The sequence below is a fragment of the Schistosoma mansoni genome (genome assembly GCF_000237925.1).
Source record: "Schistosoma mansoni, WGS project CABG00000000 data, supercontig 0041, strain Puerto Rico, whole genome shotgun sequence".
Lineage (NCBI taxonomy): Eukaryota > Metazoa > Platyhelminthes > Trematoda > Strigeidida > Schistosomatidae > Schistosoma > Schistosoma mansoni.
Genome location: NW_017386027.1, coordinates 1,040,400 through 1,065,569, shown reverse-complemented (window position 1 = coordinate 1,065,569; position 25,170 = coordinate 1,040,400). Strand labels below are relative to the sequence as shown.

The following is a 25,170-nucleotide window of genomic DNA, read 5'->3' as shown; positions in this document are numbered from 1 at the left end:
CAGAAGGACGATGAAAGCTCCACGACCAAATCATTCAGCTCAGTGAACAAAACTTCATCAAAATCACCCACCTGAGCTATAAATTTTCTCCACCATCTCATGAGAGTATCATACACAACACCTCATCCCCAGGAGTCGAATCCAAGACTTTAAATGTTTTACTACTCATTTAGTTATTACATCTGTTTCAAAAATAACACTTAACTTACTTGATAAATATGATTCAATTTAAAATGTTTCAATAATAGTAATAACAAAGCTGATATCGCTTTAACAATAATTTCACGATGACGTTTATTATCACTATCAAGTATAGTCTCTTCAGTTCCATCAGTTCTAAATAGATCCAAAAAGCAACAACAAGGAAATAGAATAATAACATGATAACAGCAGATGGATAGATAAAATTTATAGAAGAAACATATGAATTGAATTGAAATGTCTAATGCTCATTACCAACTTCAGTGCCCCGAAATGCCCTGGTACGGCCGAGAGTGGTGAGGGTCCGCTCTCCCTCTCAAAATGCACTCACATCGCCATGCGTATATAGCCTCTGTCAGGGAAGTCCTACTAACTGCCTTCTCACAGTGGTAGGGGTGTTGTTGAGAAGACGAAAAGCGAATGTCTGGCGCTTTAACCGGGTTGGTGGACACTCTCCGTGTCCACCTAGGGAAGTTGGAAAACCCTGATTCCAAACCAATGGTGACACATGGGCTCTAGAATCCTGAGGGGACAAATGGCGTATGAACCAATTGTTGGTCACCGGCTACCATGGGACTGCATCTTCTTACGATGCTCGACTGCCTTGTGGATCAGACCTTTAGGTCGAAGGCTCCGGGTGTGGTCTCCTAAGAAAACTACCTGCTTCAGTTTGAGCATCTGGTTAGTATCACATCCCTCACACAAATCAACTGAGATTTGTGTGGCGCAAATGTATCTGGTCCTTAATTGTACCAATATTTACGTGTTTAAATAAAAATAAATACCCGACTTCAGTATGATCAAACGATAGAGACAACGCATATATCCTAATTGTCTACATATATATTCTGTTGTGAATTAACAAGTTTTGAACGACGGTACATATTTATCAGATATCCATTAATGATAAAAGATGTGAATTGGAGATGGTAAACAGGTCTATCCAATGAAATAATAGGGATGAATCAGTCCTTTTACATGAAGTGAATGATGTGTAAACTATAGACAATCAATTGTTTGGATGACAGATACGCACAATGTAAGTACACGTAAAATATAACTAACAAGATAACACATGACAAAGTACATAGAAAAGTCATAAAATACTTGACTAGGGAAGAATGTCACATTCAATGGCCAGCCAAAAATAGACTACCTCGGGAAGCCATAAGAACTGTTCTAACCACTACATGCAGAATATATCGTCAATGTAGCTGGGAGTATACTGCTTTCACCGTACAGGAGGTTCGTTTACTTATTTATTTATTTAAACACAAACATCGGTACAAGGAGGCACCAAACACATATGCACAACACAATAACAATGACGCCACTAATAGTTATCATTGATTTATGTGGGGGCTGTGATACTGACTGGGTGCCCACATCAAACCACGTGGTTTTATTAGGGGGCCACTCCACCAGCTTTTGACGTACATGTCTGATCCGCAAGGCAGTGGAACAGTGTGAGAAGATGCAGTCTTATGGTAGTCGGTGACCAACATTAGGTTCATAGGCCATTTGTTTCCTCAGGATCCTGGAAATCATGTTCACCATTGGCTTGGAATCAGGGTTTTCCAACATCCCTGGGTGGATACTCTATATCCACCAACCCGGTTAAAGAGCTGTACATTCGCTTTTCATCTTCTCAATTTCGTAAATAACATTTTTGCGGCGAGAATGCAGTGAGTAGAACATTCCTGACAGTGATTGTATATGCGTGACGGTGTGAGAGCATTTCGATGGGGAGAGGAGACTCTCCACACCCTTAGCCGTATCAGAGCGCTTTGGGGCTCGACCGATAATTCGCATGTATTGCTGCAACCACCTGAATACTGGCGACCGTTAGTAACGATTTTAAAGACATGAGTTTAGAGTCATACACTCACTAGTAATAACTTATGTTCTCAATATTCATTCAATAGTCACTGCTCAAACCCGTACTTAGCTATCGGTGTATTTCATGTTTCATTGACAACTTCAACTTCATTACATCCCATATCCCATCTCCAACATCAACTATTATATATATATATATATATATATATATATATATATATATATATATATATATATATATATATATATATATATAATAAATAGAATGTCAACCGTTGAATCGAACACCCGCGTTTTTTTACATTTGGAACTCGTTAGTTAAATGTGTTTACATCCCAGAGTTGATGTTTACTCCGGGATTCGAACGCAATACTCAATATGTTATAACGTATGGCTTCGTAATATATATGAATGTGCAATTTAGGGAGGAGTGGATTTTACTGATCGGACGCAAATGATACTTGAAATCGTACGAGCAGTCTTGATTGCGTATCGGCCCTGCTATCTGCCTAGCCCAGCCAGTTGAGTGCAGAACACAAATAACAGCCTCAGTGGTATGAATCATTATTTACAAACATACTGGGTTTTTATACAAACCAAAGTAATCAATAAACTGATTATAACTCAAGAATCGTATGATAATAAATCAAAGATCAAAATAAAGCTAATGATAAGAGAAATACGGATATGAATAGTTCAGTTACGTAATAATTGTACAATAGGAAATAGGCATAATACATTGGTCGATAAATAGTCCTTAGAGTTACCATTCATAATTCACTAGGGGATATAACACCTCCCCCTTTTGAGAAATCCGGAGTTGATATCCGGATTTTAAATTTCTCGAATTCCTCCTCCCCCACGAAAGACTGTTGGATCCTCATATAGCCAAGTTACTATTAATTTGACATTATATAGAACATGTTTGTCATATTTAACAAGGAATCCATTAGAACTGACGAGATCATGAGGATCGACGACAATTGATTTGAGGTCACCAGCTTTCGATTCTTGTGAAACAGTTTGCTTCAATTTTTTTGGAACCTCATTGGCAGATAATGAATCATAATCAGTGGATTCTTGATTATCATTTAATGCATCTGACATTTTTCTCTCATTTTTATAAGAGAGTTCAACAGGAACATATGAATCATCAAAATAATCTAAATCTGGCAGAACAATTACAGAATTTTGATCATTAGATTCATTAGAAACATTTTTCGTATCATGATTAGTTTCATTTGGCACCACTGTATTCAATATACTGCTCGCTTTGTTTCCCGTTTCTTCGTGGGCGGGTGCTGCAGCAATTTCATGAGCATTTAGCAAAACATTGTCTTTCTGTAAACAGGTTGATCCACTATTTGCACGTCCGTTTTCAGGGTTAATAGGACTTGGACCGTGTATAGGACATGTCTCTGAAACAGACAATACCGGACTACTGGGCTGATCATGTGGGACTGCTACTGCTGCATTTAAATTACTGTTTTTCGCGGATTCATTGAGGCTTTCCTCTGCATATTCATTTGTTCTGCAATCGACTTCCAGTTCTTTACGCAATTTAGAAATCAATGCGTCAACTTCCGTCGCACCCCCAAAGCATGGGTGATTCAGCAGCTTCGCATGTAACTTGTCAATGAAATCCAACTGACTCTTTTTAAAACGCTGCTCTTGTCTCTGGATTAGCAACTGAAATTGATCGGAAGTTAAAGCCATTTTTTTACCCCGTCGTCAGTTGTTATAACGTATGGGTTCGTGATATGTATCGTATGAGTGCCCAATTTAATATATGAACGTCAATTTAGAGAGCAGTGAATTTATTGATCAGACGCAAATGATACTTGAAATCGTACGAGCAGTCTTGAGTGCTATTCGGCCCTTCCTATCTGCCTAGCCCAGCCCGTTAAGTCCAGAACACATAATTCACCAGGGGATATAACACAATACCAAGGTTGATCAAAATGCAGCCAAAAAAATACAAAAAACGCGATAACTCAAACCATGACAAACTAAACTAACTAATTTTACTGTGGATAGACTTACGGCATTGTTTCTGGTGTCATTTCAGCCAAAATATTAATAGATTCTGTTTTTGTACGTGAAGTGGGACTAGCAGCTAACAGGATCTTTAGTAAACCTATCTATAATTTAAGAATAAAGAAAGACTGAAGGAAATCATCAGGTCGAAATCTACACCGTAGCGCGACTTTATTGAATATATCATGTTAAGTGACCAAAATGCAACGGAAGAATCCCCCAACTAGAAAGGTAAAGGGGACCGAACAAAAAAAACTTACCGGGAAACAGTGGCGGAAATACAACACAGGCAAGTCCAAAACTAGAACTAATCAAGTGGAGTAACCCAAAGCCCAGTAAACCCCAAAGAAATCCAAGTAGACAGTTATGACTTAAAGAGTTAGTCAAGTAATGTGAGCGAAAGTAGTTACTTGGTGATAAAATTGGGTGAAAGAATACGGAACAAGAGATCCAGGCATAGTGGCTGATACAAAATCTGAAAAAACTGACTCTTCAGTACAACGCGCCTATAACCTCACACGAAATAGAAATTAAAGTTTTTACGTCCCACTGTATGCTTGTTCTTAACTTATTCATCACCAGGTGTACAGATTACTGCACTAGGCTTCAAGGGCTATTGATACTATCTGGTTCCTCAAAACCGAAATGGGTGAAGCGAGGTTCAACCCTGTGAATTAGTGCCTGAAAGTCGAATCTCACTAACCAATAAGTCAATGCTATTCCATATACATACTCGTTAAATAATATGACACAATCATAACAGATTACAGAATTATTATGTTTGGACAGTAGCCTAGCATTGGAATCTATGGTACGGGTTACATCACATTCAGGATTCATTAGCTTGATGAACCTGCAACCTAGTGTAGCTAATCTTCACTCTGAATCCGATGAACTTGAATAAATAGGCACTTTGATTTAAGCTCCAAAATGGAAATTAGCAATACTACGATACAAACATGCATCTAGGTGAATCCAAAATGGAAAGAAACATGGACCTCAAACCCAAATGCCCTGGTACGGCCGAGAGTAGGGAGAGTCAGCTCTCCCTCTCCAAATGCTCTCATATGGCCACGCGAATATATAGCCTCTGCCACAGAAGTCCTACTCACTGCATTCTCACACCACGGGTGTTGTTTACGAAATTGAGAGGACGAAAAGCGAATGTCCGGCGCTTTAACCGGGTTGGTGGACACTCTCCGTGTCCACCTAGGGGAGTTGGAAAACCCTCATTCCAAACCAATGGTGCATATGGGCTGGCTCCAGTATCCTGATGGAACAAATGGCGTATGAATCAATCGTTGGTCACCGGCTACCATGGGGCCGCATCTCCTCACGATGCCCCACTGCCTTGTGGGTTAGACCTTTAGGTCAAGGCTCCATGTGTGGCCCCCTAAGAAAAACACCTGCTTCAGTTCGGGCACCTGGGCAGTATCACAGCCCTCAAGCAAATCGAATGAGATTTGTATGGCGCATATGTATCTGGTGCTTCCTTGTACCAATATTTATGTGTTTAAATAAATAAATAAATAACCACATACAAAATATACTAAAACTTGTATTTGGAAGACTGTAATCTTAAATCAATCTGCTTAGAACTTATATTGACCTAACAAATACTGACTAGTTTCAATATTGAACATTTAAAAGAAATGAGCTTTTACAAACATTTACAGAGTTAATAAACAGTGGTCTTAAGTGCTGTTAGAGGTATGAGGGCAGTTATCACTTCCCGGTTGCCCACACCGTGGAAGGGTTCTTTTAGAGGTACCTGAAAATGAAATTGGGTTAGAAGTGGTCTTAATGAGAGCGTGACCGCAGTGCCCAAGGAACAACTGCTTGAGGTCGGTTAAATACGACCTTTTTGCGGGTAATTTTCGTGTTAGCTCCATACTTGTTGAGACCCTGCCACTGGAGACGGGAATCCATGAAATAAGGCGAGGTGTGAATTTTTAGGGTCGACCTTTTCTAACTTCACCCCTCCTTGTGGGAAGGCAGCATTGTTGTTATGCTGGTTGTCTGAAGGAAACACCTTACTGCTGTCACACCTCTATACAGTCAGAAGTACGACTTCGCCTTCGTACGTTGGGTTTGATGCTTTTAGTCTTACCGCTCTTCAACCGACCTGCCTGACTGGTATGGTAGGACCTTGAGGAACGATTGTTCCAGCCAGTACAGCTCGATTGGTTCATCACGATAGGCAAGCCCGACCACCACGTCAAGGTAGCAGCAACGGTTGGGGAGTTATTTAACACATAGTCCAGATTAAAAACAAGTTGATAACTTACCATATATTGTGGCAGTAAAGGATACATAGAACGATAAAGTCGTTCAACTGGTGTATTTGGTATAGACTCCCCTACCTTGAAAAAAAATAATGAAATTTTAAGTGAAATAGAAGCATGTAGTAAAAATTTAAGAGAACATCAAGAGCACATGAATGAGAGATTCTGAGAATAGTGAATGGATCCTATGGATTCTGGAACTATGTTACTGTAAGTTTCGAACTAGAAAATAACAGATTATTCTACATGTTTTAACCAGGTAGCCTATGATATCTCTTTAAATAGTTCAAATCAATAGTCAGTAACTTAACAGCTTTCCTCGACCAACTAAGTGTTCTATAATCACGCTCCCCTTCAAAATTTTGAGTCTGAGGCGTGCCGACCTCCGCAGCTCCGTCGACCAGCCGGACGATCGAAATCTGATGTCCACCCAGAACTCGTGGACGTTAGACGCCTGAGCCCCAGCGATCTGCTGAATCATCCACATCCGATGTCAGCCCAGCAGTCGCACGTCCCAGTATGACTATTGTTGTGTCCGAAGAAGATGAAATTACGGGTATTTTTCGGGAACTATTTACAGAATTATATATCATATATATTCTCATTGTATAACTGTTAAGTAACTAGATCATATAAATCTATATTCCTCTTATTATAAGCTTTCATTTGACCTACTGACTACTATTATAACATTTCCCAATCTATTAGTTACAGTCTCTCGCACACATAGCCACTTTCGGCTTGATCTTGTATAATTATTATTTTTCATTTTATAGTGTGATGTGGTTTGGTCTGTTTGTATATAAACCAAGTACGTCCGAAACGTTATCAATATAGTAGAGGCTAACATTTGCGTTCTGGACTGAACCGGGCTGGATTAGGCGAGAACTTCTATACAGAGGATCAATAAAGACTAGGTGGACTCAAGGCTGCTCGTACTGGTTAAAGCATCATTGGTTTAGCACAGGGACAAGGTCACATTAGTTGGTGACTTTGTCACGTGATATTTGACGGGCCATAGGACATAACAACTACAGGTTCATATACTTAACCTTAAGCTCTATTTTAGTTGTGCAAGAAATGGTTAAGTCGAAATCTGAGTGTTTCAACTTGGAACCTATTGGTTGAGAGCCAAATACTTAAGTGATTAATCCACCTCATTTGCTAGTTGTATGTTCAGGTATTGTGACATACTGCATGAATTTATTCGGGAATAGTAATAATAACTCACCATAGATAGAGGATTTTGAGCAATTTCATTTTCTCGTTCAATTTGCATTTCACCTAATGAAATATAAAGATGTTCACGCATTACACGTACAGCTTCATGAATTGGTTCAGGAAGACCAGCCAAAGAGACTATATCATTAGGTACATGAAAACCAATAAATTTCAAGCGAACACTCGTTAGAAATGCCTAAAGTAAGTTAACAAAAGAAAACAGGAAGAATTCCTATAACAATTAATGAATTGATAATTTGCATAGTTGAAAGCGTGAGTCAATTGAACCTAGACCGCCATCGAAAACCTGGAAGCACTGGACGGCCGTTTTGTCCTATTATGAGACTCCTCAGCAGTGCGCCGGCTCAATGGTCTATCGGTTAAGGACTCTGGCTCGAGACTGGTAGGTCCTGGTTTCGAATTTCGCGAGTGTGGGATCGTGGATGCACACTGCTGGGGAGTCCCACAACAGGACGAAACGCCCGTCCAGTGCTTCCAGGTTTTCGATGGTGATCTAGCCTCAATTGACTCACGCTTTCAACTATGCAAATGCTAAATCTCCACAAAACCCCTTCTGATAATTAATTGATAATTGTTTGTGGGTGGTATTCTTTAAAGATTAAGGCATCACTGAGAACCAACGAGTATTGGACAGCAATTTCGTCTTATTATTAGAGTGATTAGCAGTACGCACTTATTATATCCTAACGAAGAATACATGGATAGTAACTGCTAGGAATTATCTATGAACTGTTCAGGAATTGACATCTGAATAATGTATATCCTTTTCGATGCATATTGCCAGAAACCACGATATCTCTGTTTAGGTTCTTTTGTAACTTTTACAGTGAAATATAGTTAACTTTTCACAAACACATCTGAGTAGGTTATGAGACTAATAGACACAATGATGCGTTAAAACAAACAAGAAAACAGATAACTTGTTGAAATATCCAGATGACAGAAACCAGTAGACCAGATATTCAAGCATGTCGCCTTGTCATTAATCGAAAGTGAAATACCTGGAATCAGAAGGTTAGGAAGTTCGTAGAACAGAGAATGAATAGTGTGGAAACAAAAGAACATTAATGTCTGAGACGATTGACTAATATTTTTGCAAATAAAGTATTTACTGTATATTTAGATGTGAGACACTTTTATGTTATAAGGGTGATAAAATTAAAAAATTGCAAGATTTTCAGAGTTTAACCTCGCTCTACACCTATTTTAGTCTCTCTCACACAAATCAATGACAACTACTGTAGTGTGGTCTACTTATATCCATATAAGTAGTATATGGTGATGGTCAGGCATAGAATGTATTTTGGCAGAAGATCGATAAGGAAAGAACAGGAATGAAGCGTAATTGGTAGGAAAATGCATGAACAATGGAATTAGAGAAGATGAACTGATATTTACAGAAGGAACAGTGAAGATTGAGGCCATTGGTTGTTATTTTGCAAATTAACTGTTTACTGTATGGTTATCAGAATTTAGTGAGATAGTCTGTAATTCGTAACTCCGCCTGTAGATCCTCCGGGAGCTACTGCCGGTCCCAAGCCCGGGTAAAGGAGGATGGTTGGACATGGAGTTGGCGACCCCATCCTGTAGAAAACCAACTCGCTAAAAAAACGCTAACCAGGAAAAACTAAGTAACTGTAATTTGTGCTTAAATACATTCGATTGTCCCTATTCGTGTTTTGTTCACTACACTACTAGTCACATTATTGTTATTTCACTGTATTATAATCCTTCAATAACATCTTCAAGCCTTAATCTTTCACATAATGCTTAAACTCTTACTACTTCTACCACTATGAGATTTGAATCGACAACTGAATCTCTGTGCTAATGTGGTATGGCAACTCAAACTGATGTACGTATGTACAAAGTTCTACGTTGTGACTGACTGACTATTGTGTGGCGCATATGTATTTGGTGCTTCATTGCACCAATGTTGGTGTTTAAATAAATAAATAAACACATAACTTCCGTATCAGGAGAAAAAACAACAAAAATTTACCTCTAAATCCTTTTTTTTAACTTTTGGTTTCCATGGTAAACTTTTCTCATCCATATATAAATTTGATAATCCTGGTAGGATAACTTGATGATGATTGAAATTTGGTTGATTTAAATTAGATGAAGTCAACAAATCACTTGTATCACGATTATTTGTTCCTAAAATTAAAATATAATTGAAATTATCAACTGAAATTATTATCAGAAGGGGTTTTGTGAAGATTTCAGTACTTTTTTGGTAGGTCCTGGGTTCGAATCTCGCGAGTGTAGGATCGTGGATGCACACTGTTGAGGAGTCCCATAATAGAACGAAACGGCCGTCCAGTGCTTCCAGATTTTCCATGGTGGTCTAGCTTCAATTGACTTATGATTTGAACTATGAAAATACTGAAATTAATATGCAACGAATACAATCTACAAATTAAATCAACTTCACATTAGTATATTACTTTACCAAGCAACTCTAGGAGTTTTAATGAGAAATCACGACTAGTGGAGAAGTTCACATATATTAGGAGTAAAACAATTCACAGAAATTGGTGTAGGATGGTAGTCACTCTATATCGCAAACTGACTAAATTTGGAATTGTATAGTTGAATTATGACCTAGTGGTCTTAATGGCTGAGCGTTTGTTGGAAAAACTCAAGATCCTGGGTTTAATCACTGATGGAAATATTGAACACGCACTATTTAGGAGTCCTTTTATAGGACGAAGCAGCTGTTCAGTGCCCATGTTCCTGGTTTTCAAAGTTACAACCAAGAATAATTTCTTATGAATATAACCTAAAAACCCATAAAGTTTGAAAACTATCACTATCTTACCATCATCATGATTAATAGTATCTGATGACACAGGTGAACTTGGTCGAGGTGTATCAAAACCTGAAGTTGTTGTAAACTCCTCAGTTGATTGTGATTGACTCTGAATGATAGGAAGTTTAGAAGAATCAGCTGAGAATGGAAAAGTTACTGCAGTGACAACAGACTGTTGTTGTTGTTGCTGTTGTTGTTCAAACGCCAAGCGACCGCCAGCTAAACTACCTTGTCGAGGAGATTGATTTGCTAGTGATAAAAAATGTAACAAAGATATGCACCTATTTAAAATTATACAATCTAAAGATACTAAATGATCAATGAAATACGAAAAGCTTTTCCAATCACGGAAATAGAAGGGAAAAAAGCCAAGTATTTTGAAACGACTCTTCGTCAAGAGTGTGCACTCATGATCTTCCGCGGAGTCGAACCCAGAGTCGTCAGGTTTTGTGGTATTTAAGTAGATGGTTGAGAGGTTCTTATCTTGTTTTAAACCACACTATGTATCATACCTAACGAATCTGTAAGGGTTTTTTATTATGAAAAAGGTGCAAGGCTAGGTCAAATCTATTTCCAATTGGTCAAAATATGAATGCTTTAGTCATTAAACTATCTTTCCTTGATTCACTTCCGGTTGGTGTTACTTACTACTTATGTCCGTCGATATAAGTAGTATACACCACATTCTAAGTGTGTACGTCAAGCATGTTATGCATCCAAGTGACATTTCATATGGAATGGAGAGATTTTATGAAGAAAGGTATTTTTAACTTATCCTAGACCAATCCAATGAGCTTGAGTGTTGTTAAAGATACTGAGACGGTTTTAACTTTCTGGTAGCTCACGCAATGAGATATTTATTCTTGAGGGACGTGAGAAGGGAACTAAGTTATAAGTGATTTTTTTAACCGGGAAGAGTGACCTCAAGGGATAATTGCTTCAGGCTAATTACACATGGCTTTTATGTGAGTAGTTTCGGACGTATTAACGTCACATATCTTAGGCTTTATCGACTGCGGTGGAAATCCATTTGGTAAGGTAAGGTGTGTTCATGTTAGGGTCAACTTTCTCTAACTCTTCCTTCCACTGTGAAAAAGCAGTGTCGATTGAGATTCCGGCTATTTTATGTAAACACTTTACTCACGTAATACCTCAGGACAACTTCCTCCTCAGATGCAAATACCAAGTAATATCTTCATCCACAAAAACACTACAAGCCATGATTAGTTTAAGGAGGTATAGTAATTTGAAATAGGAGGAATATCATTTGTATAGTTAAAATTCTTCACAACAGGATCCATGATCTTCATCGTATTCCGGTAAAAATGTTATTTAAAACATTAGGTTGACTTATGTTCATAAGCCATGGCTTCTATTATATGCTAATTGGATGAAAATGGTTTTCAGCCTTTTTCTAGCTTTCATAGACTGTAACGAGGGACTCTTGATGGCTCTTAACAATATTACAAAAGTCTTATTATTTCACCATTTTTTAACTTATTGCACAATTGTTTACTGTAACTATACATATTATTCCCATAAACATATATTGAAACCACGAACTGATCTTAACAGGATTAAGATCGGAAACCTGGAAGCCCTTAACGCCAGTTACCTCATTGAACGAAACTCGTCAAGAGTGCACATCTACGGCTCCGTGTGCGGGACTCGAGCCCAGGACCTCAGGCCTCGTGCACGGACGCTTAATCCCTAGAGCACTGAGCAGGCATTCGACGATGTTAGTGTCTAATTGTAATTGATCCAGTTCATCCATTGCCTGTGGTGGATAATTATCTCACACCCGACGCGGACCAAAGTTCACAGACCACAGCTTCTCACCAGAACTCCGGGAATTACCTCTCAAAGTTAGTAGCTAGTAAACACATGATTGGATGTGCACTGCCGAGGGGTCCCATACTAGAACGAAACGGCCGTTGAGTGCTTTCAGGTTTTCAGTAGTGGCCTTGCTAAGATCAGTCCGTAATTTCAACTGTGAAAATACTACAATCCATACAAATCCCTTCATACTAATATTGTATTCAAAAAAACCCTATACAAAATAGCAAACTAGACGTTGAAAAGATACACACATTGACTTATGATTGGATGTCGATTGTTATTATTAATATTATTATTAGTGTTATTACGCTGCATTCTAGAAAGTACTTGATCTGTAATACACATTACAGGTGGACTACTTGCACGAACTTTTTGAATTACATGTACAGAATCCTCCAAAACTGGTGGTAAACCATAACGAGCACGTGCTTGATTTTTACGTACCAATAAGTTACTCAAAGGACCCAATGTTATCTAAAAGTGGAAATTTGAGTGTAAATATTTAAGTTAATTGTTTTATAATTTGAAAAAGAACACATAAGACGTTTAAATCTAAATTGTGACTTCAAAAATGATTATAACTGAACGAATAAGAATTTAGCCGACCACGTAAGTGTATACAGATTTCCGCTATATCCATTAACTAGTATAGATATATTGAGATCACGAATCGATCAATGTTAGACTACCATTGAAAACCTAGAAGTGCCGAATGGCCGTTTCGTCCTAGTATAGGACTCCTCAGCAGTGTGCATCTACGATCCAACACGCAGGATTCGAACCCAGGACCTTATTAGGAAAAATTTACTGAACGACAATGACCTACTGAAATTTCTCTCACTTTGGACTAATTCTATTACCACTATTACCCAAATTTGTAAGTAGTAAGTTACGATTTCCTCACTTCTAAATTTATTTCCACTGACTGATTATGTAAGTATGTTGGCGATGTTTAAGTGCTCTTATCATACAATTTAATTGGAACTACCAACTCTATAGTGGTTGGTATATTTTGCTCACTGTCCAACCTTCACACGAAATGCTAGGTAATTACAATTAGTATTATTTATGAGCATTGTATAATGAATGATGATGAAACATGCCGTAGAAGCAAAACAGAATAAAGCACGTCTATAGATCAAGAAGAATGGTAACCAGTAGATGATGAAAAAAATCTATGCACACTTATTGAATACTCATAAGTTAAATGTATTTCACTGGGGACCTTTGCCTCTGCCAGGGAAGTCCTACTCACTGCCTTCTCGTGGTGGGGGTGTTGTTTACAAAATTGAGAGGACGAAAAGCGAATGTCCGGAGCTTGAACCGGGTTGGTGGACACGGAAAATCCACCTAGGGGAGTTGGAAAACCCTGATTTCAAGCCAACGGTGCACAATAGCTCCAGTATCCTGAAGGAAGAAATGGCGCATGAATCAATCGTTGGTCACCTGCTACCATGGGATTGCACCTCCTCACGATGCTCCACTGCCTTGTGGATCAGACCTTTAGGTCAAAGGCTCGAAGTGTGGTCCCCTAAGAAAACCACCTGTTTCGGTTTGGGCACGTGGGCAGTATCACAGCCCTCACACAAATCAAATGAGATTTGTGCGGCGCACATGTATTCGGTGCCCCTTTGTACCAATACTTATGTCCTCAAATAATAATAATAATAATAATAATAATCTCAATGGGGTGAACTTTTGGAATTATTTTTCGAACTATTGCTACTACTTGTATTTTTATTGCATTAATAGTATATAATTGTATTGCTGCATTCTCATATTTCTTCCATTGTAAACTATTAGTGGACGTATTAGCTGTTGTTATACTGTTAGTTATTCATATACTGTGTGCTTTGTTTCTCTACCGTTTGTGACTTGACCGTGTTTAAAGCACGATTTCTATAATTTGGTTTGCTATGTGGTAAGGCATTTCAGGTATGTTAGTATATGAGTTTTGAGTTATAATTGAAGTGATTTCAATAGAAAATTAATCTATTTCCTATCTTCGTCTTCTGATTGGCTATTTATTGGGTTAGAAGGAGCTCGGTGACTGATGAGCGTTAAGGTCCTCGGTACTGTTTATTGGTCGGTGTGTCAATTAGCATTCGGATAGTCATCGGCTCTACTGGAAATATGGGTGGACAAATCGATAATCAAGATTCTACTTAATGAACTTACCACGTCTTAGGTCATAATAAAATGATTTGAAGACGGATATTTGTCGAAATATACTACACAGTGTTTATTTACTGTCAGTAATAATGATAATAGTATTGTTACTATTATCGCTGTAACTTACCAGTAAAACTTTCCAAAGTAACAAGAGAACTTTTTTCATTGGAAAATGTGGATCAATACCACTGCAAAAACGATGAATCATACCAAATAGTACAGCAGTCAATGTGAGATCACCATCTTTTTCAATAGGCATAGCTATTATAATAGATATTATGAATTGAATGGGAAAGAGACGGAAAGAAAAGAAAAGGGAGATAAACATTAGCGTGATTCATAAAGAAAAACGTAATAATATGTAGAAATGGTAAGCAAAGATGGATAGTGGCTAACAGTGGAATCCAGGACGCGCGTTTCGTCCCATTTGGGACTCGTCAGCTGGATGTACCTGCATCTCAGAGTTGATGTTCACTCTGGGACTAGCCACTATCCATCTTTGCTTACCATGCTTGTGAATTAAGGCTATATCGAGGCAATACGCACAGTATGCACATATGCCAATAAGAGACTGACAAGTTGTAGTCCTAACACATCGATGGGAAGATTCAAACAAACAATACTAAATGAATTTAATATGAAGAAATGTTTAGGAAAAATGGAATCATTTGTCAAGCTTTCCATTTTCCAATTGCCGATATTGAAGACTTCTATGTGATTAGTCACTGCTGCCAGTATGTGTACATTGTGATCCGATTACTACCTCAATAAAGCCATGTAATCACAAGTTTTTAATCAAGTTGAATTGCGGCTAATAGTGGAAGCTAGAATGAACGTTTTGTCCAATTAGAGACTCATCAACTAGATGTACATACTTCCATCTCAGTGTTGTTTATATATTAACACTGACATTTGAACCCAAAACCATTTTGAGAATTTATAATAACCAAATGGAGTTTATTTAGTGAACAAATGATTTCGTTCTCAAAAAGGACATTTTTATAGATGAAAAACTTTTGTATCTACATGATATTCAATTTGGACATGATCAACGAAACATCAGGCCGAAACGAAACGGCCGCCTAGTGCTTCCAGGTTTTCCATGGTGGTCTAGCTTCAATTGGCTCATGATTTCAACTATGGAAATACCAGACATAAATATGTATCAGCTCTAGTTGTTACAACACAATGTCAATATTGTAAGATACGACCGACAAGATGAATAGTAGATAAGCTAAATTACTGATAGTATCGTTAATAGTAAAAAAGATTATGTATAGCAAAAATGATTCGAGAAGAATGAATGAATTCGTGCAATACGAAAGTATAGAATAATGTAGACGCTTAGGATATAAGGGAAACATGAAAAGTAAATTCCTTTGCACCAATATAACGATTTTTGAATGATACCACTCAACGTTTACAACTGTTAATTTCATACGTAATGCAGTTCATTCATTAATTGATTTCGACTAACAGTAAAACAGAGTAGTATAAGCAACCATGAGGGGAAAATGAAGCAATTAATCAGTCTTCATATGATTAATAACCTACTATACAGATATATACGTTTATGCCCCCGAATGCTCTAGTACGGCCGAGAGTGGGGAGGGCTCGCCCTCTCTCTCGAAATGTTCTCACATGGCCACGCGTATACAGTTATACAGATAAGTCCTACTCACTGCCTTCTCGTGGTGGGGGTGTTGTTCACCAAATTAAGAGGATGAAAAGCAAGTGTCCGGAGCTTGAACCAGGTTGGTGGATACAGAGGATCCACTTAAGGGAGTTGGAAAACCCTCATTTCAAACCAATCGTGCGCATGGGCTCCAGTATCCTGAAGGAACAAATGGCGTATGAACCGATCGTCGGCCACTGGCTACCATGGGACTGCATCTACCCACGATGCTTCACTGTCTTGTAGATCAGACCTTTTTGTGTGGCGTATATATATCTGGTGCCCATTGTACCAATATTTATGTGTTCAAATAAATAAATCAAATATACGTTTACACATATATACCTAAATCTTCCACAAACTGTTCTCTCAGTTTTGCCATTGGATCATTACTAGCCTGAATTGTTGTTATCGGGATATGTTTATCATTTACTGTAACAGTTTGTTGATATTGTTGTTGCGTATGATCTGTTAACATTCCATCACGAACAGTTTCAACCATAATATATAAAATAGATAATAAAACACGAAGATTTGCACTATCTTTCATTGTAATATTTGATTGTCGAGTTGATGTAACTGTTGAATTTTGATTTGTATCAATTATAGTTGTTGTTACTGTAGATTGACCAGGTTTAGTTGATCCATTACAAGTGGTGTTGTTGGTTGCTGAATCATTTCCAATTGAATTTACACCCCATGAACTGTAAAAAAAAAATAGGAGAGTTGAATAAAAATTCGAAATATTCACCAACTAAATATTATTTTTTGAAAATTTAATACAAACACCATGGTTACATTTGAATTGTTTCTATCATTTTATATTTCAAGTGACAAATATACTTTTACTAAGATGGTAAAGAAAATTTGTAACTCATGTGAATGATTTTGGTGAAGCAACGTTTTCTGAACTAGATAGTTTAATCCTTTAGCTTTAATCATCCTTCTGGACAATATTTTCAGAATAAATTTATAAGCAGCGCTAGGATTAAATGATCTAGTGTAGAGATCTTGCCCCCAAATGCCCTGGTACGGTCAAGAGTGGGGAGAGTCCGCTCTCCCTCTCCAAATGCTCTCACATGTTCACGCGTATACAGCCTCTGCCAAGGAAGTCCTACTCACTGCCTCCCTGTGGTGGGAGTGTTGTTTACGAAATTGAGAAAACGAAAAGCGAATGTCCGGAGCTTCAACCCGGTTGGTGGACACAGTAAGTCCACCTAGGAGAGTTGGAAAACCCTCATTCCAAACCAATGGTGCACATGGGCTGGCTCCAGTATCTTGAGGGAACAAATGGCGTACGAATCAATCGGCTATCATGGAACTGTATCTCCTGACGTTGTTCCACTGTCTTGTGGATCAGACCTTTTTGTGTGACGCATATATATCTGGTGCCCCCTTGTACCAATATTTATGTGTTTAAATAAATAAAGTGCAGAGATTGAGACTCTATCAGAACGTAATTCACTTTTTATGTTTTGTTGATATAAATCAACCCATTTTCAATTAATGGTTTAATATTTACAGCTTAATCCTACTAATAAACATATGGTTTGTCAGATAAATATGTGAACTGTCGTTAGGAAACTTTTCTTTTACAAGTTACACAGTATATTTCTACTTATTTTATTTTTATTTAAACACATAAATATTGGTACAAGGAAGCACCAGATATATATGTGCCGCACAAATCTCATTTGATTTTTGTGAGGGCTGTGATACTGCTCGGGTGCCCAAACCGAAACAGGTGGTTTTCTTAAGGGGCCACACATGGAGCCTTTGACCTAAAGATCTGATCCACAAAACAATGGAGCATCGTAAGGAGATGCAGTCCCATGGTAGCCGGTGACCGACGATCGGTTCATACGCCATTTGTTCCCTCAGGATACTGGAGCCCATGTGCACCATTGATTTGGAATGAGGGTTTTCCAACTCCCCTAGGTGGATTTTCCGTGTCCACCAACCCGGTTAAAGCGCCGGACATTCGCTTTTTTTTCTTCTCAATTTCGTAAACAAAACCCCGCCACTGTGAGAAGACAGTGAGTAGGACTTCCCTGGCAGAGGCTATATGTCCGTGACCATGTGAGAGCATTTGGAGAGGGAGAGCGTACTCTCCCCACTCTTGACCGTACCAGGGCATTTGGAGGCCTTATTTCTACTACTTTCTATATGTAGCAGTACACATGTTTCATCGCTAGTTTTATTGTTGAAAATACCTTAGGAATTCATATCGACTGTTTTACTTCCTATTATTTTTAATGCGATTAGCAATGAGACAAAAAACAGATCACCGAAATCAGACTGACCTAATGTGATGGGGGTTTAAGCTGAGCAAGATTGGTCATTTGTTTAGTTATGTTTCGATATAACAAGCTTAGTGGCTTAGTCTGCATATTTAATGAGCAGACCGTATGTGTAAGTTAATGAAAATCATAAATGTTTCCCTTAAGAATGTTAAATAATTGAGTCATATTCAAAAATTACAACACCTAAATCAACGTTAATAATAAATGTGGAATGGAATCATGGTAAACCAAGCCACCTAATATATTTGGTGATACGGCTTACAATGAATTGCAGAGGCACAGATGCAATCACTTTTTATATTCCCTTAAATCTTAGGTTTCAGTACCCCTTTTATGTATATACCTCCTTTCGAAACGTATTCTGAATCACTAGTTTTCTCACCAACAACGATATTACCATTATTTTCTCATCGACTGAGATGGTTGGGCCACGTGTTACGTATGCCTGAACACCGATTACCACGACGTGCTATGCTGACTAGTATTGGCAATTGTTGGAAGAAAGTTAGGGGTGACCAAACCAGAACGTGGCATTATTCCTTGAAGTCACTAACTTCTAGTCTAAGTCATGTTGGTAGATGCAGACTACTTGGTTGAGGTCCATGTGACTATCGTAACCAATGGTTAGAGACTCTGGGTGACATGGCTCAGAATCGATCACAATGGCGTAGGTGTTTAAACTCTTTATCTTGATATCTGTCTTCCTTCCTACACTATATCCTTATATACAGCCTTTCTTTTATATATTACCACCACTAAATTAACTACTATGAATCCGGTGTTCATGTTGTTGTGCTAACGAGGTATGGCAACTTGGACTGATGTATATATGTGCGTGGTCCTACGTTTTAGCTGACTGACTGATTCAGATCACTGACACTGTAACTCTGAGTGCCCCCACCCCAAGTATAAGTTTCACAGAAGACAGAATTATTTTCACCAAGACTGGTGGTAAGACATTGTAGTCTGATCAGTGCCGACTAGCATTTATCTAAAGATCAAGATTTCTTTTGAAACTATATATTCCTATATTTTGTTTTCTAATATTACTATTACAACTGGTATGAATATTTCGATTATTTTGCCTTACATCTTGGTGTTGATGCATTTTTTGTTTTGTGTTTAATTTGAACTACGAGTAGCATACAACGTAAAGACATAATCTTTAGGTTTTTGGTCCAAAACAAATGAGAATGATACACAAACCAATGAGACAATTATCAGCTGCATATTTATTCCCATTTGATATTTTAGGTCATTTAAAAACTTTTTTAAAAAAGAAAATCTGTTAACTACCACGGAGAAAATATTTTGATTCTGTAGATTGAAACTGACGGGAAACAATGGCATCTACTTTGTGTCAATAAAAATCTCTTATTCCTATGGTTGAAAAGAGCTATTATTTCTTTATTTAAACACATAAACACTGGTACAAGAAGCCGCCAAATAGATATGCGCCACATAAACCATTCTATTTGTGTGAGGGCTGGAATGCTGACCGGGTGCCCAGATCAAAGCACGTGGTTTACTTAGGGGGCAACACACGGAGCCTTTGACCTAAAGGTCTAATCCACAACGCAGTGGAGCAACGTCAGGAGATGCAGTCCCATGATAGCCGGTGACCAGAATTAGGTTCATAAGCCATTTGTTCCCTTAGGATCCTGGAAATCATGTTCATCATTGGCTTGGAACCAGGGTTTTCCAACATCCCTGGGTGGATCCTCTATATCCACCAACCCGGTTCAAGCTCCGGACATTCGCTTTTCGTCCTCTTGATTCGGTAAACAACACCCCCACCACGAGAAGGCAGTGAGTAGGACTTCCCTGGTAGTGGTTGTATAGACGTAGCAAGAAGAGAGAATGTAGAGGTCTGCATAAAATTAAAATAAAGCCTTAAAATCGAATTTACACTAATAAGACCATAGTACTGATTTAGTCAACTTACTCATAGTGAATTTCAAACAACAGAAGTTCTATAATAGCTTGTAATAAACCTGATTCAATGCATAAATAAACATTATGTCTAGCCCATGTTATTTGATCTTCCTCTAATTCACAATCACCGAAATTTCCTTGTAACAAGTACAACAGAGATCGAGTAGCTCTTTGACGTATTTCACAATCACTAGACTCTAAATGATCTAATAATCGTTGAATATGTGAATGACGTTCAGCATTGCTAGCCTCAAACCATTTGACAGAAACTGAAATTTAAGTAGAACATATATAATTAATGAAAATAACCAATGCACTTAACTTTACAAGTGTCATAATAAATGCAAATAAATCACCACTTCAAGAAACTTGTTTCCAATAACTAGAAAATTAAGCTAGATATGGTCGACACAGAGGCAAACAAACTTCACCCTAAGATATAGAGTTCGAATGTCAGGTCTCAACAAGCCAAACTGGATGTGGAATATCAACACCGAAGACACATGATGTAACAGAGTAGTTGTGTATACTGTGGCTCAAAATAAATAATTTTCAAGTTGGATGTACAGATACGGGGTAATGTAAACCACATGAGTTTATGTTTGTATCGAACAGTATGGTTAAAATACATGTTAATATATAAAGTTAGCTGTAGTAAAGTAACACCGAAGAAGACATCACATCATGAAGTGGCTGAAAACTAGAGAAGAGTATCTAAAAGACAGTGAAAATGAGTGACCGTGAACTTAAAATAGCTGACGATTATGAAGGACAGCTGAAAGAAAATGAAATTACTAGTTCGCTGATAAAATTACAGAGGAAATATTTTATACAAGCAAATAAAAACAAAAGGGAGAGTAACACCTACCAAATTTATGAAAATCTTTTTCAAAACATTCACGATTTATATGAAATTCAGGCTCTTCAGAATAACTATATAATTCTACAAGAAAGGAATTTAGTAATAGCCTATTTGAAAAAATATATACCAGCGATTTCTACACTGTATTCATCAGTATCATTATAAACGAAATTTACATCAGTATTTTGTTCTACAACTGGCTATTATTAATATTAACAATATGGAATTGAAAAACTTACATCTTTCTTGTCGATATCTTCAATTGGACAGTCCATTTTATAAATTGATGGAACTCACAAAATTGATAAGTCGAATTATAAAACTTAAATGATAACTGCTGTTGTGAGTACAAAGTGAAAAAGGTAGACGTAGTGATGATGTTTATTGGAATATTGAATAAATACAAAGGATAAGAAGGTGGATGTGAGTATCAAATCATCAATCGTGATATTGTTTCCCTCTCACCAAAGATTTGTGACTGTAAGAAAGGAATACAAGAATCTAACATTACTGGTGGAACAATGACACAATAACAACAGTAATATGAGAATTGGAACAAGAGCTATGAAATAACCTTTTGTAGGGATATAACTCTTTTCTAGATGAAGTTACCTTTTAATAATTCGTGATGATAAAGAAATTTTAGGAGTGCTGTATTTATTTTCAAGATTTATCTGCTTGTAATAGTAGCAGGTCACTTAACGGTTGATGACTAGTTAGGATAGGTCATATAAATAACAACTGTATGAACTGATTTGTGTTGAATAATTATAACTATTCAATTTTTGAAAACACGCAAACAACGATACTATGTAAATTATCATGACCACTTCAAGTTCCACATCAATCAACACAGGATAAACATTCGATTCTTATATAAATCTTGAAGCAGCCTACATGAACACTCAGAGAGTGGCTCAATAGATAACAAACTAAGACAAGAACTATCGAGTCTGAAAACTGCTCAGTTTTTAGATATTGAATTTACTTAACACTATTACTTCTCAAAGTGCTGTTGGCTTAAAAAACCAACTTCAGTGACATATTTCCGTGAATTTCGGTTGCTTGATTGGTGACATTATTTTGAAACACTGGCTCCAATGGTTTGTACATGTTTCGTGAGCATCATCCAGCAGCTAACATGCAAATGACTTTGACTTAGAGAAGGTAGTTTTTGTGTAACTGTCCATCACTAGAAAGAAAAGAACTCGCAAGTATCTCATCATATTTTCAAGACATTACTGACAGAATTTCTAATCATGTGATTAAGGTGTTAAACATAAGGTTTTAGGTAGGAATGGCAAGTCAAATGACGATTCTGTAGATCTGTATTGATTAGGAAGGTTCAATTATGTGTTCCGGATTCCCAGTTACCGTCTTCCCGGATGTAGGCTAAAGGTAGGCTAAAGGCGACCAACATATGAATTAATTTATTGTTGGTTTGAGCCATACGGAGAGAAAACTTCCTAATTGGGGTCTACGTGATAATCGTCACCAGTAGTTAGGTGACATAACTTAAAGCCAGTTGGGTTAACAGAATAGGACTTTTGGAAAAAAACTGGCTTATAATAAATACATGGATCAGTCATCTAATCAAGTAAGAAAATAAAACCTCTCCTTGTAAATGGATGCAAACGTATAGATTCAGACACATCAGTAAAATTCTAATAACACTGAGGAACAGAAAAAAAAAGAAACATTGATCAAAATAAAAACTATACCCCAAACTGGCTATTCCAGCTATTATGTACAACTATCTCTGACCTGAATACATTAGTGTTGATATGATACAACCCAGCTAGTTGATATCTTAGGTCAGTCAAGTAACGTTTGATTTGAACGGGAGCCATACATTATTTACAGATTCAGATTTGTGTAGTAAGGACAGAAGGCCTATGGCCTATGTTATTCCTTTTCTAGCATGTTTCTGTGAGTGTCCAGTCTTCTCTTGAATGAGTCAATCGAAGGTACAGACACCACTGATTCTGGTAATAGGTCCCAGGAATTGATGACTCGGTGTGAAAACTTGTATGCCACTGGTATTTTATTCCTTCTTGGCTCTTCTAATCGCCTGCTATGTTCTCTGAGATGTCCCGATCTAGTAGGAAGAAAAAGAGAGGATAGATTGGGTCTGAAATCATTTCTTGGTATTCTATACATCAAAATCGAATCACTCTTAATCTGCGATAGGATAGAATAAAGAGGTCTAGCTTTTCAAGTCGTTCTTTGCATGGTAAACCCTAGAGTTGTGAAATTGCACCTGTAGCTGCCCTTTGTACTTATTGCGGGATATCTGAGTCACCTTTTAAACAGGGGCTTGCAGCCTGAAATCAATTCTCAAGCTTAGTTCTCACTAAGGTTGTGTATACTGTAGTGAACATGGTAGTATCTAACTTGATGAATGTCCGTCTCAAAGCCCATAGGGTTCTAAACCCCTTAGCTGCGACCTCTTGGCAATGGACCGTGGTCTTGAAATCATGACTGACAGTCACCCCAAGATCCTTGTGAGACGGGACAACGGGTACAGGCACTTCCCCTATGTTGCACCTATCTACTTTTGTGTCCCCGAAGTGCATGTAGACACACTTTGCCGCGTTGATAGGCATCAACCACTCCCTAGATCAGTTAATCACAATATTAGCGTCTGGCTGAGGTGCGTATGTATCTGCATCTGCCGCTATTTCTCGCCAGACTTTAACATTGGGGACTCTACTATACTTTGGAGATCATATACATACAACATGAAAAGTAAAGGACCTAGTACAGAACCTTGAGGTACCCCACTAAGTACTGGTCTTCAAGTGGAGTACTTCGAATTTATTCTTACTTTCTGTCTACGACCTACTAGGAAATCCTTAAGCTATTTTAGGAGAGGTCCGGCAATACTAAGGTTTTTTGGCTTCAATAGCGGTCCATTAGTTGGCACCTTGTCAAATGCTTTGCTGAAGTCTATGTGAACAACATCTACTGATTTTCCGTTTTCTACGGCCTTTATCCAATGCTCTCTTGCTACAAGGAGGTTTGTTGTGCAAGATAAGCCTTTTCTGAAACCATGTTGTTCACTGTTTAACAAGTTGTTGGTTTCCACAGATGTCATTATGGTCTTTTTGACTATTCTTTCCAGTAGTTTAACTAAAAAACTGGTGAGTCTACTGAGAGGTCTTTAGTTCGGTGGAAGTTGTATTGTTCGTTTTATGTATGGGAGTGACGATTGTGTCCTTCCAGTTCGTGGGTAACACACCTTGGTCAAGTGACATATTGAATATCACATTCGGTGGTGCTGTGATATATTGTGCAATATGTCCCGAGATTTTGGGGTGTAATTCATCCGGTCCTGTTGACTTTTCCATATTTAAAGTTCTAAGAGGTGGTTGTTTGTGTCAGACTATTTTTTTAAATAGCTGGTTTACCAAGTTATGGATACTTAGATTTCTTGTTTGGTAGGGTTGTTTATGTTTTTGAGGAGGGGAATATTTTACAGTAGTAAGATACTCTATACAACCGTTTGATATCATCAGCTTCAGATTTTGAAGTTGATAAATTGCGTGTTTACTAGGTTATTGAACCTTACCCACCACTGATGTAAATTATGTAAGTTTAAAGTATCCTGCGTTATTTTCATGATCTGTGATAATACGTGACTTTTGGTCTTTAATTTACAAAAGAATCGATTCAATCATAAATAGTGGTAAATACATGTGTCCGACAGCAAGTAGGCTTAAGTTAGTCAATATGTCCAAGTTCGAACACTATTTGATTATTCCAAAAGCTGTAGATAAAAATGATTTGTTAGATAATATACTGCCTAGTTTCTATGCATAATTTCTCCAGAAAGACCAATTTTTATGGGTACATGGAACGTCCGGACATTGTGGGAGACCAGAAGAGTCTTCCAAATTGCTGCAAAAATGAGGAAGTACAACCTGGGGTGTTTGGGAGCAGTGAAACACATTGGACAACAACGA

The 25,170-nt window shown here is 37.7% G+C and overlaps 1 protein-coding gene across 1 annotated transcript; it reads right to left on the bottom strand.

Annotated features, from left to right (window-relative positions):
- Nucleotides 1–4,079: 4,079 nt before the first annotated feature.
- On the bottom strand, nucleotides 4,080–23,025 carry Smp_169400 (hypothetical protein; the record flags this gene model as incomplete). The annotated part of the gene is made up of 12 exons (XM_018790681.1): nucleotides 22,970–23,025; nucleotides 21,445–21,683; nucleotides 21,333–21,405; nucleotides 21,212–21,286; nucleotides 20,354–20,612; nucleotides 16,451–16,809; nucleotides 14,558–14,691; nucleotides 12,586–12,732; nucleotides 10,429–10,528; nucleotides 9,607–9,764; nucleotides 6,366–6,440; nucleotides 4,080–4,181 (listed from the first exon to the last, which is right to left on the bottom strand). Exons 2-12 carry the CDS (start codon nucleotides 21,478–21,480, stop codon nucleotides 4,080–4,082), a joined length of 1,518 nt encoding a protein of 505 aa, XP_018646077.1. The 5' UTR covers nucleotides 21,481–21,683; nucleotides 22,970–23,025.
- Between the last annotated feature and the right edge of the window lie 2,145 nt (nucleotides 23,026–25,170).